The 15689-nt window shown below is 39.5% G+C and overlaps 1 protein-coding gene across 3 annotated transcripts in view; it reads left to right on the top strand.

The window, feature by feature from the left end:
* Nucleotides 1-2133: 2133 nt before the first annotated feature.
* CDH17 (cadherin 17) overlaps nt 2134-15689 on the top strand; it is a 73528-nt gene continuing 59972 nt past the window's right edge. The window contains exons 1-2 of one of the 3 annotated variants that reach the window (XM_045454216.1): nt 2134-2302; nt 12995-13065. In XM_045454216.1, coding sequence (XP_045310172.1) covers nt 13018-13065 — 48 coding nt within the window. In that variant the 5' untranslated portion in view covers nt 2134-2302; nt 12995-13017. Of the gene's footprint in view, nt 2303-9186; nt 9294-12994; nt 13066-15689 lie in introns of those variants that run through there. The other 2 variants (XM_045454214.1, XM_045454215.1) reach the window with 2 other exon arrangements.

Genomic DNA, 15689 nt, shown 5'->3' on the forward strand with positions numbered 1-15689 from the left:
GTTTCATGTTTGCATGAAAATGAATTCCCTAACATACCATGGTATTCATCCCAAAACACAGGGCAGAACATATAGAATGATAAAATTCAGACAACTTTATAAATTATAAGAATCTTGCTAACCTGTTATCCTGGAGAGCACAGGAAAAGCCTTTATAATTCAGATATGCAATCACCTGTTGATTTTTCTTTTCTTTCTTTTTTTTTTTTGTTTTTTGTTTTGTTTAAAAACTTTTTTTTAAAGTTTATTTATTTATTTTGAGAGAGAGAGAGAGAGAGAGAGAGAGAGAATGAATCCCAACCAGGCTCCACACTGTCATAGTGTGGAGCCTGATGTGGGGCTTGAACCCATGAACCATGAGATCATGAACTGAGCCAAAATCAAGAGTTGGACCCTTACCTGACTGAGCCACCCAGGCACCCCTGATTTTTCTGATGGCTGACTTTGGCCTTTTAGAGTTTAGTCAATCTGATTCTCTGACTTGGAAGCTAGAGGCTGGAAGTAGCATAAAATGCACAGGGAAGCCTTGTTTGGGAACTTGGCTATCTTCTATCACGAATGGTGTCACACAGGGAGCTTTCTTCCTATGGATATTCTTATTACTCACATGGAACTAGAAGGAAAATAATTCGACAGATTCTATAGTTGTGGTGAATAGGTTGGGCTTTGAATCAGACCAGGTTTGGAGTCCTAATTCTATAATCAAGCTGTGTGATTTGGATAAAAGGTAAAACTTTTGTTTTCTACCTATAAAATGGAATCTACTTTGTAGACATGTCGTAAAGATTAAGTGAGAAAACATTTTTTAACTGATAAGCTGATATGCCATGAACATAGTCATATAATATTGCTGAAAAAGAATGACTAAAAGTTATACATATATACTTTTAGAAAAGACTTTATAGATTTAAAAGTACTTTTTACATACATTACTTCAAAATTTCTAAAGAAGCAAACTCCTTTTAGAGCCATGCTGGTGGAATCTTGTCATTGATTTCAGGAAGTAAAACATAGAAGTGGGAGCTATTTGATTTTGTAGAACAAGGTCATTTTATTTAACTAATGGGAGGGCAGAGGTGTTAAGAATTTCGCTTAGCCTCACTGACCTCATTGCCTTAAACATAGTTATGTTGGCTGTGAGACAAAGGAAAAGGATTTTTCCTAGCACTGAATATGCTAACCATTGGCATGTGACGAGATGGTTTCACTTTCAAGGTCCTCAAGATAAATAAGGCTTACAGCAACCATGGGCTTCCTAAGGGATCTGAGAAGGAGGAAGTCCATCTAGACAGTGGGTTGTACTGGATGCACACCTAGAGAAAAATGGAAAGCATAACACAGCTCAGGAGAAGCCCAGAAATGAATATCAGAAAGTCAACAGAAACCGGATAAAGTGTGACACATTTGACACAAAAGTGACATTGATTCTCCTCTTCAGTGTGGATTCCCAGAGTGACTGAAGGATGGGAATCAGAAATCAGCTTAAAAGATGACTTGACTTAAGAAATCTGGGGCTATTGGCTTTTATTGTTTAATTGGAAACCTCATTTTGAGTGGAAGAAGTAACCTGATTTTTAGGTAAATCTATTCAATTGCGGAGAAAAAAAATAAGGGCTTGTTTGTGTTTGGAGGGAAGGCTACTACTGGTTGTTTCATGTCGACTTTGAAGAGGACCCTTGAATTGCAGAAGCAGGTACTGCCAGATTGCATCTTTGGTCACACCTTCTGAGTTATTTCTTAATGTCTCCTGAGGCTGGTTATCCATGAACTGCGTCATTGCTCAGACGTGGATCCCTGTGGTCTGTCTGTGTTTGCGATGGAATTGACAAAAATTTGTCGATTGAGCCTTTTGTACAGACACTATGCTAAATGTTGGGTGTACAAAATATGGACAAACAGTCTTGATGTCATGGAGCCCACACTCTAGAAGCAGTTGAATACATAGAGTGTTTCCCCTTTTTGGCTTCTGTTTGTCTTCTAATTTACTTCTCTACATTCAAAAGTTCAGATACTTGTTTGGAGATGTATTGAGTATGAATTAACTTCTTTTGGTACAAGCCCACTTCTTTTCTGGAGTGAATACAATGATACCTTTTATGACATCTGATGGCTTCTGCGGTCAATAAAACCTATCTAATAGGATGGTTAATGTTTGACTGAAGTCTGAAGGGAGAGCCTGGGGAAGCAGAACAGTGCGGAGGGAGTGTTCTCCAGGGAGATTCTCAAGCCCCAGCAAGAGTCTCAACAGCTGAATGGAAGAAAATAACTTTTAACGGCCATTTTGTTATTTACTTACAGAAAGGTAAGGGTTGACATGTCTTAACTATGTTGATAATGTACTTCTTCAAGAATGACAAAATAGATGGTGGAGGGAGAGTACTTAAGTTGCTGGACAAATTTATTCCTTGAAGAGTGCTATGTAGCTGGGAAGGGAAGGGAAGCTTATTTCTGGTGTGACAAGTTTTGCTTAGGGAGCATAATTTCTTTCTCAGTTTCTTTTAATTAGCCTCTATTTTATAAATTTAATGAAATAGCTTTGGTTGAATCAAGCTTGGCAGTGTAAACAAAGAAAATATGGAGTTTTGGGATGTTTAAATGAGTATTATACCCATTCTTTCTGATTAAAATATAAGAGCGCCTAGACCTAAGATGCTCTGGAGCTCTTGTATTCCAGAAATTAGAATTGGAATCTCATTCTTAAAAAGTGTTCTCTCTCAGATGTGGTCTTCAAAAAATGAGCATTCTATCTACTTCTCAGAGACTGAGATTAAACTTAGGATTCTTGGGACTGTCTGGGACACAGTGGGGGAGGGGAAATGCATAGGAGAAAAGAAACCCTTTTCTTAAAAGTATTGGATATAAGAATTGAAAACAACCAAAAAACAAAACAAAAACAAACAAATAAACAAACAAAGCGTTGGAAGCAGACAGACCTGCAAGCAAGTCTTGGGAAAGCAAGACTTATTGTATGTGTTGGTCAGCTTTTGGTGTTTCTTTCCACCTCATTGGTAGATGTACCATCTGCTAACAAGTGATTATTTTGAGATGTCAAGTTGTGTACAGCCTATTGTGTCTTCAAAGGTCCAGTCTCTGCCTCTGTCTTGTTTTTTTCTTTATTATGGGCGACTTTTGCGGGACAGATGCTGTCTCTGATGGGGGATGCTTAACAGGAGATTAGAAGAGCAATACATTCTCTGATATTTTCTTGTTTTTATTTTTCTTCAAAAACTTAGATAGCAAGTGAAAAATCATTTCAAAGAGAAAGAAAGCACATGTTTAGGTGACAAGAAAAATGGATGACATTTAGCTCTCACCAGGAAAAAAGAGAACCACTGAGTAAGGGTTTATCGCAGATTGCAGGGTATGTAGTTTATGAGTCTTCAGGGTTGGGCAGATGGGTTAGGCCAGTTTCATCATTTACCAGCCAGCAGGCATTGAGCAGATTGCTTAAGCTCCCTGGACCTTAATTTTCTCATCTATAAAATGGAGATACTTGCCTAACCAAGCAGTTGTGAGAATAAATTAGATAAGCTTGTAAAGAATTTTGTACATTGCTTGCCATGTGGTAGCTGTTCAATGAAAGTTGGCTCTCCTGTCCATTAAAAAGGTCAAGTAGATGATTCAGGTCAAGCTGAAAAGTTGTTGTTTCATTTCCTAGGGCAAAACAACAGTAATGTTACAGTAATGGCATTTTGGGCAAGAGAGCAACAGATTCTATTCTAAGGACATGAAATCCAAAGATATAACAGAATGATGAAACAATTGGGCTTTGTTTTTTTATTTGTATGTTTTTATAAGAGGCATTTAAAAGCCCCTCTGATGTTTTGTATATAGTTGACGCTTGAACAACATGGGTTTGAACTCTGTGGGTTCTCTTAGGAACAAATATTTTCAATAAATACAGCACAGTCCTATAAATATATTTTCTCTTCTTTATAATTTTCTTTATATTTTCTTTCCCCAACTTATTTTGCTATAAGAGTACAATATCTAATAAAACACAGAAAATATGTATTAATTGACTGGTTTTGTTATCATAAGGCTTCCAGTCAACAGTAGGCTATTAGTAGTTAAGGTTTTGGGGAGTCAGAAGTTGTATGCAGATTTTTGACTGCACGGGGGTTTAGTGCCCCTAACCCCTGAGTTGTTTAAGGATCAACTGTGTAAGTTTTTCGGTGGGTGTGGCATCCTTTGAAACTTGCCTCAGTGACCCCTGGGAAAAGTCATTGTTGTTCAAGATGAAGGTTACCTTTCCTATGCCTCCTCCCTTCTTTATGAAAAGCAATATATATGCTGACAGGAACTCAACTTAGAAGTCCCTGGAAAGGAGAATGCACCCCCACTTTTCTTCCATGTTAAGAGAGGTGACTCTGAGAAGGAAAGCTGAGCATGAATCATCCTGCTTCTTTTTCCAAAGGCTCACAAATAAGTGCTTTTATGGGTGTTAGTTTACATGGATAAAAATCTATAGATTTAACTGTTGGCATAAAATTGCATTCATTCAGAAATCCTTGGTCTCCAGCCTAGACTGGGGCTCATTCTGTGGTCTACTCAATGATTCAACACGGAAAAAGTACTTCAGTTTGTTACGGGAGTATCTATCTACCTATTTGTTACTTGTGACAACAAATAGCAATGTTTACTGAGGTACAGTAAATATAAATGTAATAAAAACAGATATTTACTTAGTGGTTGAAGTAATAAAAAAAAAAGTTGATTTTTCACTTAAGCTTATATAGCAGCCCAAGCTATGCTCGGTTAGTGTATGTGGCACAAAGAAAACTTAATTTTTCTTAAAAGATTCTCTAAGACTGACATATTGAATTTTCTCATCCATGATATTCTGAATCAATAATTTCTTACCATATTTTAATTATTTTTAAATATTAAGACTTGTGTTCTTGACAAAGAGATGAAGAGAAGTCAAAATGGTAGATTTGTAGCTTTAAAGAATGTTCAAACTAAGGATGAACACCTCTTCTGTTCATCCTAGGGAGGGTTCTGTGCTTGATCTGTGCAGCCAGATTGGTGCCCCTTCCTCAACCTCTCTGAGCTTAGTTTCCTTCCCTATAGGATGACAACAGGACCTACCTTATAGGATTGTTGTGCTATTTATTTTTTTAATTTATTATTACTATTTTTTAATATTTATTTATTTTTGAGAGACAGAGAATGAGTGGGGGAGGGGCAGAGAGAGAGGGAGACCCAGAATCAGAAGCAGCCTCCAGGCTCTGAGCTGTCAGCACAGAGCCTGACGTGGGGCTTGAACCTGTGAACCGTGAGATCACGACCTGAGCCAAAGTCCAACCCTTAACTGACAGAGCCACCCAGGTGCCCTGGATTGTTGTGCTATTTAAATGAAATAAGTTATCCAAAGCGTTTGACTTAGTAAATGCTCATAAAATGCTAGCTGATTAAAAAAAATTTTTTTTTCAACTATAAAAAAACTAACGAGAAATTTCATAGTGGCGTGGTATTCTTTATTAAGATAGAATTAAATTCATTTTTCTTTTACTCTCTGACTCATCCCAGCCGCCAATTATGATTTAATTCAGGGATTGGAAAGTGAACCTGCTATATTTGAGCATGTCTGTACATTTTTGTCATGAGAACCCTTGCCTCAGGGCTACTTTATAAATGAGCTAGTATTACAACAAGTGTTTTAGGGATTTTTGTTTTGTTTTGTTTTGTTTTGTTTTAATCTCTGTGTCCAAACCCATTGTGATGAAATCTAATTTAGATTTACCTCACAAGGAATTTCTAAGGCCAGAATGTGTGATTTTATTATACTGGCAAATGCTTGTCTGTGTCCTTTATAATACACAAGTCACTGTTGTATCATGAGAAAGCACTTTGTCAAAAGCAATTCAGCCATCTTTTATGAGAAATAATGATTCCTAGCCTCCTCTTTAGGCCAGGGAAGGCCCTTACGATGTTCTGACAGATACGGAGGAAAGCACATCTTTCCCTTGTGGCCTCCCGGGGTTTCTGAGATGTTAACCTGCACATCGCAGGGAAAGCAACACTGACGTCTTACAGCCAACCTGCCTGACATGTCAGGAAAGCACCACGACTAGACATCCATCTATGCCCATTGAGGCCCTCCCTTCCCTTTGACCTCCCCTGACCACCTTCTCATTCAGGGATGGGGCATCCCGTGCGACTCTGAGGAGAGGGCTCCTCACTCCTGCTGCCCTTCCCTTACTCCCTTCCTGGGAGTGTTGGGTGGAATAAAGCTAGGCAGGAGTAGGCATAAGCACATGTCTCAAAATGTTTCTTAGAGCTCATTTCTTCTTTAATACGACTGATTCCAGTAGTCATTTGTATTTAAATTGATCACATAAATTGAAAACATTTAAGTCCTGGGGGAGGCCGTCTATCTTTCGTGAGCCCATTTATCTTGACCACGAACCTATTGATACAAATAATCACTCTCAGTTTTGTAGATGTGTAAATCCAGATTTTCATACACTGAAATATTGGCATATCTATGTTACAAAGCTTAGTGAGAGAACAAAGTGCTTCTATTTGTGTGCCCGGGGGTGGGCGTCCATCCCTCATTTTCTTCTCTCCTTCCTCCTAAATCAGTCTGAAGGATGAGGCAGCGGCCCTGCTTTTATGCCTGCCTGTTTACTTCTAGCTTATTAATGGCCGCTTTAATTGGGTCCCTAATTTGTCAAGAGTGCAAATTGGTCAGATCTTCCTGTGATTTTTCTAGACCTTTAGAGATGTAATTTTTGCCAGAGATTTGTGAGCAAGACCGACAAGATGGGCATGATTGATCTGAACATCACTTGATGAACAATGGTGTGAGCAGGCTTTTAATCTGATCTTTATTCATATCTGGCCTTGCTTTATAATTTATGGGGCTCTTAGCAATATACAGTGCAGAGATGAAAGAAATGGTACACAGGATATATGGTGCTGTTGGGTCCTGGCAGTATTATGAAGTCCAGTCACATCCTTTCCTGCCCACATCACCTATGAAAACAAATTTTCTAGTCCTTCCCTCCTGCACCTCCTTTGTTCTTTAGAAATGCATAGTTCAACCTTTGAGCAGGGTAAATTATTTGAATTCAAAGCCCTTAATGCTTCTTTTTTTTTTTTTTTTTTCTGTTAAGGATGAGCGATGACTAACTCTATTTAAGGTTTGCCTTTCTAGCTTTTTGCAAGGGGGAGAAAATCAATGCTTGTGTGTTGAGTTACTTGAAAGTTTGGAGACTTGGGATCTAGAAATTCCACGTCCTTACTCAGATAAAGGGGGAAATGACAAGAGTGTCTAAAAATGCCTCTTGGAGGAATTGGCGCCCAGCAGGAGAATCAATCAAGCTTCGAACGGAGCCCTGAGAGGCCTGCCATGGGCACTGCATGTATAATAACTGAAGACAGCCCTTTCTGAGGCCACCTCTGTCCTGGAATGGCAGTGCCTTTCTTAGTCAAAATCAGAGTTCCTTGGTATATTAGTTTGGTAGGGCTGCCAAAGCAAAGCATCACGGATGGGGTGGCTTAAACAACAGACATTTATTATCTCACAGTTCTGGAGTCTGGACATCCAAAATCAAGGTGTCAGCAGGGGTTGGTTCCTTCAGAGGGCCATGAGGGTCTGTTTTTGGCCCCTCCTTTCTGCTTCTGGATGCTCATCTTCTTCTTATGTCTCTTCACATTGTCTTCCCTCTCTGTGTGTCTGTGTGTCCAAATTTCCCCTTTTTATGAGGACACCAGTCAGACTGGATGAAGGCCTACCCTAATGACCTCATTTTAAGCACATTACCTCTGTAAAGACCCTATCTCCAAATAACATCACATTCTGAGGTCCTTGGGAGATAGGACTCCAACATACGAATTGGGTGTGGGCACTATCCAACACATAACACCTGGCTTGGTTAAAAAATGGGAGACTGCTGGGGCACCGGGGTGGCTCGGTCAGTTAAGTGCCGACTTTGACTCAGGTCATGATCTCCCAGTTTGTGGGTTCAAGCCCGGCGTGAGGGTCTGTGCTGACAGCTTGGAGCCTGCAGCCTGCTTCAGATTGTCTCCCTCTCTCTGTCCCTCCCTCGCTCTTGCTCTGTCTCTCAAAAATAAATGTTAAAAAAAATTTTAAAAAGGAGGCTGCTAAGGCGAAGGTCAGCGTGGAAATGAGGAGAGAGCATTGCTTTTCTGACGAGGAAGAGCAGCAGAGTTTAAAAAAAAAAAAGGAAAAAGAAAGTTTTTTGAATTTTTGGGAAGATGTGTAATGGATTAAGTGATACTAGATGTCTCATTATGTTTATGAAAAGAACATGGGTGTAGAATTAGCCAGACAGTGTGATCTCGGGCACGTCTCTTAACCTCTTTAACCCTCACCTTTAGATTTTTGATCTTTAAGAGGCAGATTTTAACAGTACCTGCTTCAGAGGGTTCTTATGAGAAATCAATAAGGTAACGCATATAGAAGTCTTAGCATGTGCATGGCAAATGGTTTTCAGTAAGTGTTAGCTGCCTTCGTGCTATTCTTCCGGCTGGACACAGATTCAGGACGCAGAGGGATTTGTGTTTTGTGGGCTGTGGTGAATCAAGGCATTAGCCGTAAACAGCAAGGCCAGCAGCCCTGATTCTGTATTTGCCGATGGTCCATGGTTAAAGCAAGTGGTGGTGGCTTTTCAAAATCCCCCTTTCCCACAAAACCTTTGACCTGTGTTGCTAAGGATGTGCTTGGCCTCACAGATAGTTGCCATAGAAACTGTCTGAATTTAGTCTTTGTGCCTGAGGGGAACCCCAACAAATAGCAAAAATTCTAAGCAGATCTTTGGATCAACCATTTCAGGTAGGGCAGCTAAAATGTCACTGAATTATCTAGAAATACACTCCAATCCTTTTCTAAGCAGTGTTTGTGAGGAAATCTATCAAGTGTGTGTGGCGTGGTGGTTTTAGGCAGTTGCGGTTATAAACTATGGTTTCCCTCCAGCAATGTTATGATCCAGGATGTGATATTCATTAGTGGAATTACGTCCATGCACAGAGGAAATATAGGCAAGATTTGTTTGAGGGGCTAAAGTCCTCCTCTGGCATAATCCCAGCATTAGTGCCTTTTGCCTTGATGCATTCAGATAAAGGCTTTGTCTCACGGCTTCGCTTGGTTGTGAAGGCTGCTTCTTGAGTATTATGGGGGCTTCCAAACTCCAGGGATGATGAAAGGAGACGTTCTACAGGACAGTGCTGAAAGCTCTGACTAAGGGAACGAGGTGGCAGAATGAATTTTTATGTGACGAACACTGTTCAAACTATTAACTCATTGAACCCCATAAATCTCAAAGGTAAGTACTATGATCATCCCTGCTTTACAGAGGAATACAGACAGGTTGCTGGAGGAGCCAGGATCCAAACCAACCAGTCTAACTCCGGGGGGGTCCGTGTTCCCAACAACCGCACTGTGGGGTATATTTGTCTGCAAATAAATCATGGAACCCTAGGCACAGCAGCAGAGAGCAATTACTTCTCTTGCTCACTGGAAACCTTTCTGTGAGGGATAAGACTAGCTGTGACTGACAAAATAAGGGATAAGTGCATTGCTACTTTTACGTTTTAGATTCCTTAAAGCATCCCAGATGGTGGCCTGTCTGAGCATCTGACTAAAATAAGACATTTATTTTATTTTCATTTGCTTTTCTATCATTCAACTTATATGTCTTTGGGAGATTAAAAACACTAAAGAAATCAGTTCAAGGAAGAGGTGATGTGTATCTGCCAGTCCTTAACCTATTTACTGAGCAGAAATCTGTTAGTGTATTTAAAAGAGAAGCAACCCTTTTCACCAACAATAAAAATGTATTACTTTGCATCAAAACAAATCTTTAAATTCCAAATTAACTTCCTTTAACAATTTATGTTTATTCTGAAAGCTCTTATAGATTGGACAAAATTCATAGGATATCAGTGTTAGACAATTAAAATGTTTTAGAATTTAACAAACATCTGTTGAGGGCTTAATATATGCAAGGCATAGTATGACAAGCTGTGAGAGGTAAAAAAAAAAAAAAAATTTTTTTAATTAGGCCTCATGGCGCCTGGGTGACTCAGTTGGTTGAGCGTCAGACTTCGGCTCAGGTCATGATCTCACCGCTTGTGGGTTTGAGCCCCGCCTCGGGCTATATGCCAACAGCTCAGAGCCTGGAGCCTGCTTTGGATCTGTGTCTCCCTCTCTCTCTGCCCCTCCCCCGCTTGCACGCACTTTCTCTCTCTCTCTCTCTCTCTCTCTCTCTCTGTCAAAATAAATAAACATAATAAAAAAATTTTTTTAAATAAAAAAATAAAATTAGGCCTCTGTCTTGAAGGATTGTGCTTCCTAGTAGAGGAAATAACACGGATGTATAAATAAATGATAAAAAAATAAAATGCAGGAGGGGTTTCAAGAGGAAGATACATCTGGCTGGAAATCACTGACGATTTCATGAAGGAAGTAGGATTTGGGTTCTAGCTCCGTGAGCTACCCCTTATTTGCGTATCCCAGTTCTTAGCATGGTATCTGGCATATGAGAAGCTTTTTATAATAATTCAATGCTTTTGAAATAAATGAACAAGTTGGAACTAGAGGTAAGGTATGACAAGTAGTATGAGTAGAGGTCAGGAAGGACAATCTTAATCCAACTTCCTGATGCAAATATTATCTGTCCCTTTATTGCAGCTGGCCTTGTGCTGGGTGGGGAGGACAGCAAGCCCCGAAGCATGGAGACAGGAAATCTCGGGTGCAGAGTCCATCCTGGTAGACAGCTTTACTGAGGGTGGGAAGGGAGTTGGAGATAAGGCTGGAAGAGCAAGTTGGGACCAGTATTTGAAAGCTCTTGAATGCTGTGGAGCTTGAGGAGAATGATCCCCAAGTGTGCCATTATCATGTATATTTTCACTTCTCTTACAAGTATTTTTTATAATAATTATTATTTTTGTTACTTTTTTTTTGAGAGAGCGATAGCGAGTGAGCGAGAGAGACAGAGAGAGAGAGAGAGAGAGAGAGAGAGCGAGCGCGCGCGCACAAGTGGGAAAGGAGCAGAGAAAAAGGAAAAGAGAGAGAATCTCAAGCAGGCTCCACACTGTCAGTCTGGAGTGCAACGTGGGGCTTGAACCTACAAACCATGAGATCATGACCTGAGCTGAAACCAAGAGTTGGACACTCAACTGAATGAGCCACCCAGGCACCCCTTCTCTTAAAAACATTGGTGACAGCTGATCATGTGAATTTTTCCAATGTGAAAAAAACAAACAAACCTAGTTAGATTTAATAATTGATTCATTTATATATATATATATATATATATATATATATATATATATATATATTTAATATTGCAGTATGCTTCAGCCTGGCATTGTTATTTATTTCCATGTGTTTCCAAACCACATAAGCAGTCTAAAGCAGTAGAAAAATGTCTTGTTTGTGTTTAAGATAATGAGCCAATTCTAAAATGATGTTTGAACACAACGACCAAATTAACTCTGTTGCAAAAGCTCATTTCTAAACATTCATAGAATTTATGAATCTGATTTTCCTGAAGGGTTTTGATTCTAGCTCTTCCTTAACATAGCTGTAGAACCTTGGGAATAGTTGCTTCATTGATTTAGCATGTAGAAACAATATATACATTTTATATATCTCCATACCTCTATTCCTAGTTCTGTATCTCTGCAGCTCCCACATTATATACAGTACAGTAGAAAGAGTTGAAAGAGGTTTAGGTCTTTGGGATCTGACAGATCTGGCTGGAAGCAATGCAATGCCCCTTTCTAGCTATGTGTTAGGCAAATCACTTAACTTTGAGCTTCCATTTCCTCATATATAAAACAAGTATAACGTTTCCTAACTCATTATGTCTGTGAGAAACTCACAGGCTTTCTGACTCAGAATCCACTGTCTACATCACTATTACACTGTTTGTAAAGGCTCCTCCCAAATCTACCTCCTAGATGTTGCTTAATCAATGCTTATTTCCATCTTTATCTCCTAAGGCATTTGCGAGGCTAAAATTGTATAGTACATTTACCTTTTTAAAGTTCAAATATGGGAGCTCCAGTGGCACAATCGGTTAGCGTGTGGTACTTATAAAGTTCAAATATAAGCTATCCAAATGTAAGAAATTTAAAATGTCAGGGACTACATTTTTAGAGTGGTTAGAATTTCAATAACCATATTTTCATGGTGACTATATTAGTGATATAAGTTCATTGGAATTTTGGTGAAATGGGTACATGTTCTATTTTACCAATTTTTTTGGTTTTGTTTTAGCAGTCCAGTATTATGATAGGCAACAACCCTGCTTTATAGTCCATGTGGAAAATTTATATCAGATCTTAAAAATCAGTTCGTCATGATGTGTCTCAGAGTGAAAGTTATAATGTTGAAAAAATGTGAAGCCACAAGAAAGAAAGGAATAATGCTGAACAGAAGAGAGTAAGGACAGAATTTGGATTCTTATTTGGTTGCTTTTGGAGTAATAAGAAATATACTTTTCCCTTAGGCATATTGCCTAGTTAGCAACAGTGTTTAGAAGACCGAAGTGTGGCTGGTGAAGTCTTTGAATGAAGGATGATGAACGTTCTTGGGTTCTTTCTGCTCGAGGAAGCTCATGTCTTTGCAACTTTGAATCAGAATCACTAAAATGTTAGTATCTGTTATCCTGGCATTTGCCAAAACATATCTTTCCCATGCATACAATAAAAGTGAAAACTATACTTATTTTCTACCATTTAAGACCCTTAAATGGAGAAGATTATAATAAAGTGAAACAGGTAAAGAAATGGAATTACTATGAGCTTCTTTTGGGATTTTGACTTGTGTGTTGCTATGGATGAGGCATCATAAAGCTTCTGGAAGGCTGAGTGGTTCCAAAACGAGAAGAAGCTGGCCTTTAGAAATCCCATTCTACTAGGCTTATAACTGGATATTGTTCCATGATCCTTTCTGGTTGGAAATATGTGATTTTAACCGACTGGTAACTAATCACTTTTATCTCTGGTTTATTCACAGAAGTTTCAATACAGAAAACCACAATGATGCGAGCCCAACTCCATTGCTTGTGTCTCCTTACACTTTATTTGGTAAGAGAAGAGGATGTTCTTTATTTATTTGCCAGAATATTTTCTGCCATTTTCTACCTCATACCAAGGAAACGATGATTATCATCACCTAAAAAAAAAATCTATCAAAATTAAATTGTATACAAAGGACACGTAGTTTGCCCCACTGTGATATTTTTGATGAAATGGCTACAAGTCAAATGTCTACTCTTCAACCAGGGAGGTACTTTCTCCTCAACTCTTAAAAACCAATACCACTTAACAGGCAAGGTTTAAAACAAATCTATTCATGTTTAGATATTCATGTATAGCTCAGGGACTCTGGAAAGAAAAGTATACTGTATATATATTAATGTATATATATATATACTAAATATATTTATGTGTATGTAGTGTGTGTGTGTGTGTGTGTATATATATATATATATATATATATATATATATATATATATATATATACTTTAGTCTATGTCCCTTAATCTTGACTTTATTTTTTTACTTTGACCATGAAAAATTACCATGGGAATATTAAGGAAAGCAGTTTCTCTATTTTCAACCCTGCTCTGTTTTGTACTTTTATCCCCTACATATGGTTTGGAGTTTTCTGGTCAAAGTTGTCTTTAGCCATTTGTTGAGTCAACCCTGTTGACTAACAGGCTTCTAGAAATTAGAGCTGGATGGTCTCTGGAGAGACCCAGCCCTCAATCTTGGGTAGATAGTGGGGTGTCATCATTGTTTTATTCATGAGTCTCATAAAGGTCATACACTTGCCCAACAGTCTGTTGTATTAGGAGGCAAGATTATGGGGAAACATCTGCTTTCTCTTTAGAAGGAAGTTGCTAGACGCTCACATTTCAAATCTTGGTTTTTTTCTTCTGGGACCCAAAAATAACATCAAATTCTAAGTTCCTGAGAGTCTCCTAGAGTCCTCAAAGTTCAGAATATTGACATAATGAAACAGAGCCAAACTTGTATACCTACCAGAGCCTTCCTCCTGGGGGAGGGAAGGAAGCTGCGGTTCCAACTTTATGAGCAATGTGCCTCCTCCTACACTGGGGGCTCAAAGCCAGACACAAGGGCTGCTTGGAGTATGTCAAACATCCCCTCTTAACCTGTCTCCTCTTCTTACCCTATTGAATGCCCTTTGCTATCTGTCTTATCACAGGGTGGCAGTGAAGTCAGACCTAGGTACAAAAGTGGGCCACTTACTAGTGATAGGAGCTTGGGTGAGATAGTTAAGTTCTGAACCTCAGTTTTCTGCCCCATGAAATGGCCGTATTGGTTGTTGTGGCCATTAAATGAGCTAGTGCATTTATATAAAGCCCTTTGGTCAGTGACCGGCCCAGTCTAAGTACTAGGTAAATACTGGCTATTATTATTACTACAGCATTTTAAATATTCAGTGTCTACACTCATATGGACCTTGACTTCCATGAGGAGAACTACCTTTTAGTCATCTTTGCAGCCTCAGCACGCAGCACTATGCCAGGAACAGGGTAGAAATTAAGTACATAATCATGGACTTATATTAGGAGACAGCAAGATCTAAGACAAGATTCTATCATGATAATTTGATAATAGTGGGCTTATCTTGTCTGAGAAGGAGACATGAATTTTTTTTTTCCTGGATAAAACGCTGGATATGAGTTTTCCTTCTCTCTACTCTCAGGCCAGTGGGATTTCTACCTAGAGTAAGAAATAGTGCCCAAACCATTGCTGGCAGCAAGCGCCTTGCCCAGGAGATAGCCACATGCACAGCTGTGTCAGGTGAAGGAAGGGAGTTGCTACCATCCACCCCACCGCCCCCTGTCATTTAAAAAAAATTATTTTAATGCTTATTTATTTTATTGAAAGAAAGAGAGAGAGAACGAACAAGTGGGGGAAGAACAGAGAGAGAGAGAGAAAAAAAGAGAATCCTAAGCAGGCTTCATGTTCAGCCTGAGGTGGGACTTGATCTCCCAACTGTGAGATCATGACCTGAGCCAAAATCAAGAATCAGACGCTTGACTGACTGAGCCCCCCAGGCGCCCCTCACCCTCAGTCATTTGTTCAGCAAGTGGCTCTTCTGTTCTCTCCTGAGCACTGGTTTCTGTCAGGGGCACGAAACATTGCATGAATATATTGCAAGGGCCCTGAAGAGAAAGCAAGTAAGTGACCAGGGTTTGGGAAGGGGTGCTGCATAGTTAGGTAGGGAAATCAAGGAGAAGCCACCTGTTTTAGAGTTTTGCCTGGGATTGTACTTCTTCTAGAAGTAAGGGGGGTTTGGCATAAGTACTATGTAATTACTGCAGAGAACTCTTGCTGGGAAGTACAAGGAGGGGGGCTACAAGGTAGGCAGACCTAGCAGTCCCGTGTATCCTTTGCTGGTCTGGAAGGGTGTGGCAACATGGCTCAGAGTTGGGGCTCGGTGGTGCCACAGAGCTGGCTTCATCCCCCATTATCTGTGTCTCCGCTGTGGCACTTTTCTGGACATACTTTCCTGATCTTGTTGAGGAACAGAAGAAATGATACGTGTGGAGGGTCTAGTCCCACAGCTGCTGCACAGGAAACATTTTAAAAATGACAGTTCTATTCTCTTCCCTTCCTTTTACTTAGTGCAGGATGGTAGGTGTTACCTCTCCAACTCCTGCATGAACCCTCTTTTC

This window comes from Leopardus geoffroyi, chromosome C3 (assembly GCF_018350155.1).
Source record: "Leopardus geoffroyi isolate Oge1 chromosome C3, O.geoffroyi_Oge1_pat1.0, whole genome shotgun sequence".
NCBI lineage: Eukaryota > Metazoa > Chordata > Mammalia > Carnivora > Felidae > Leopardus > Leopardus geoffroyi.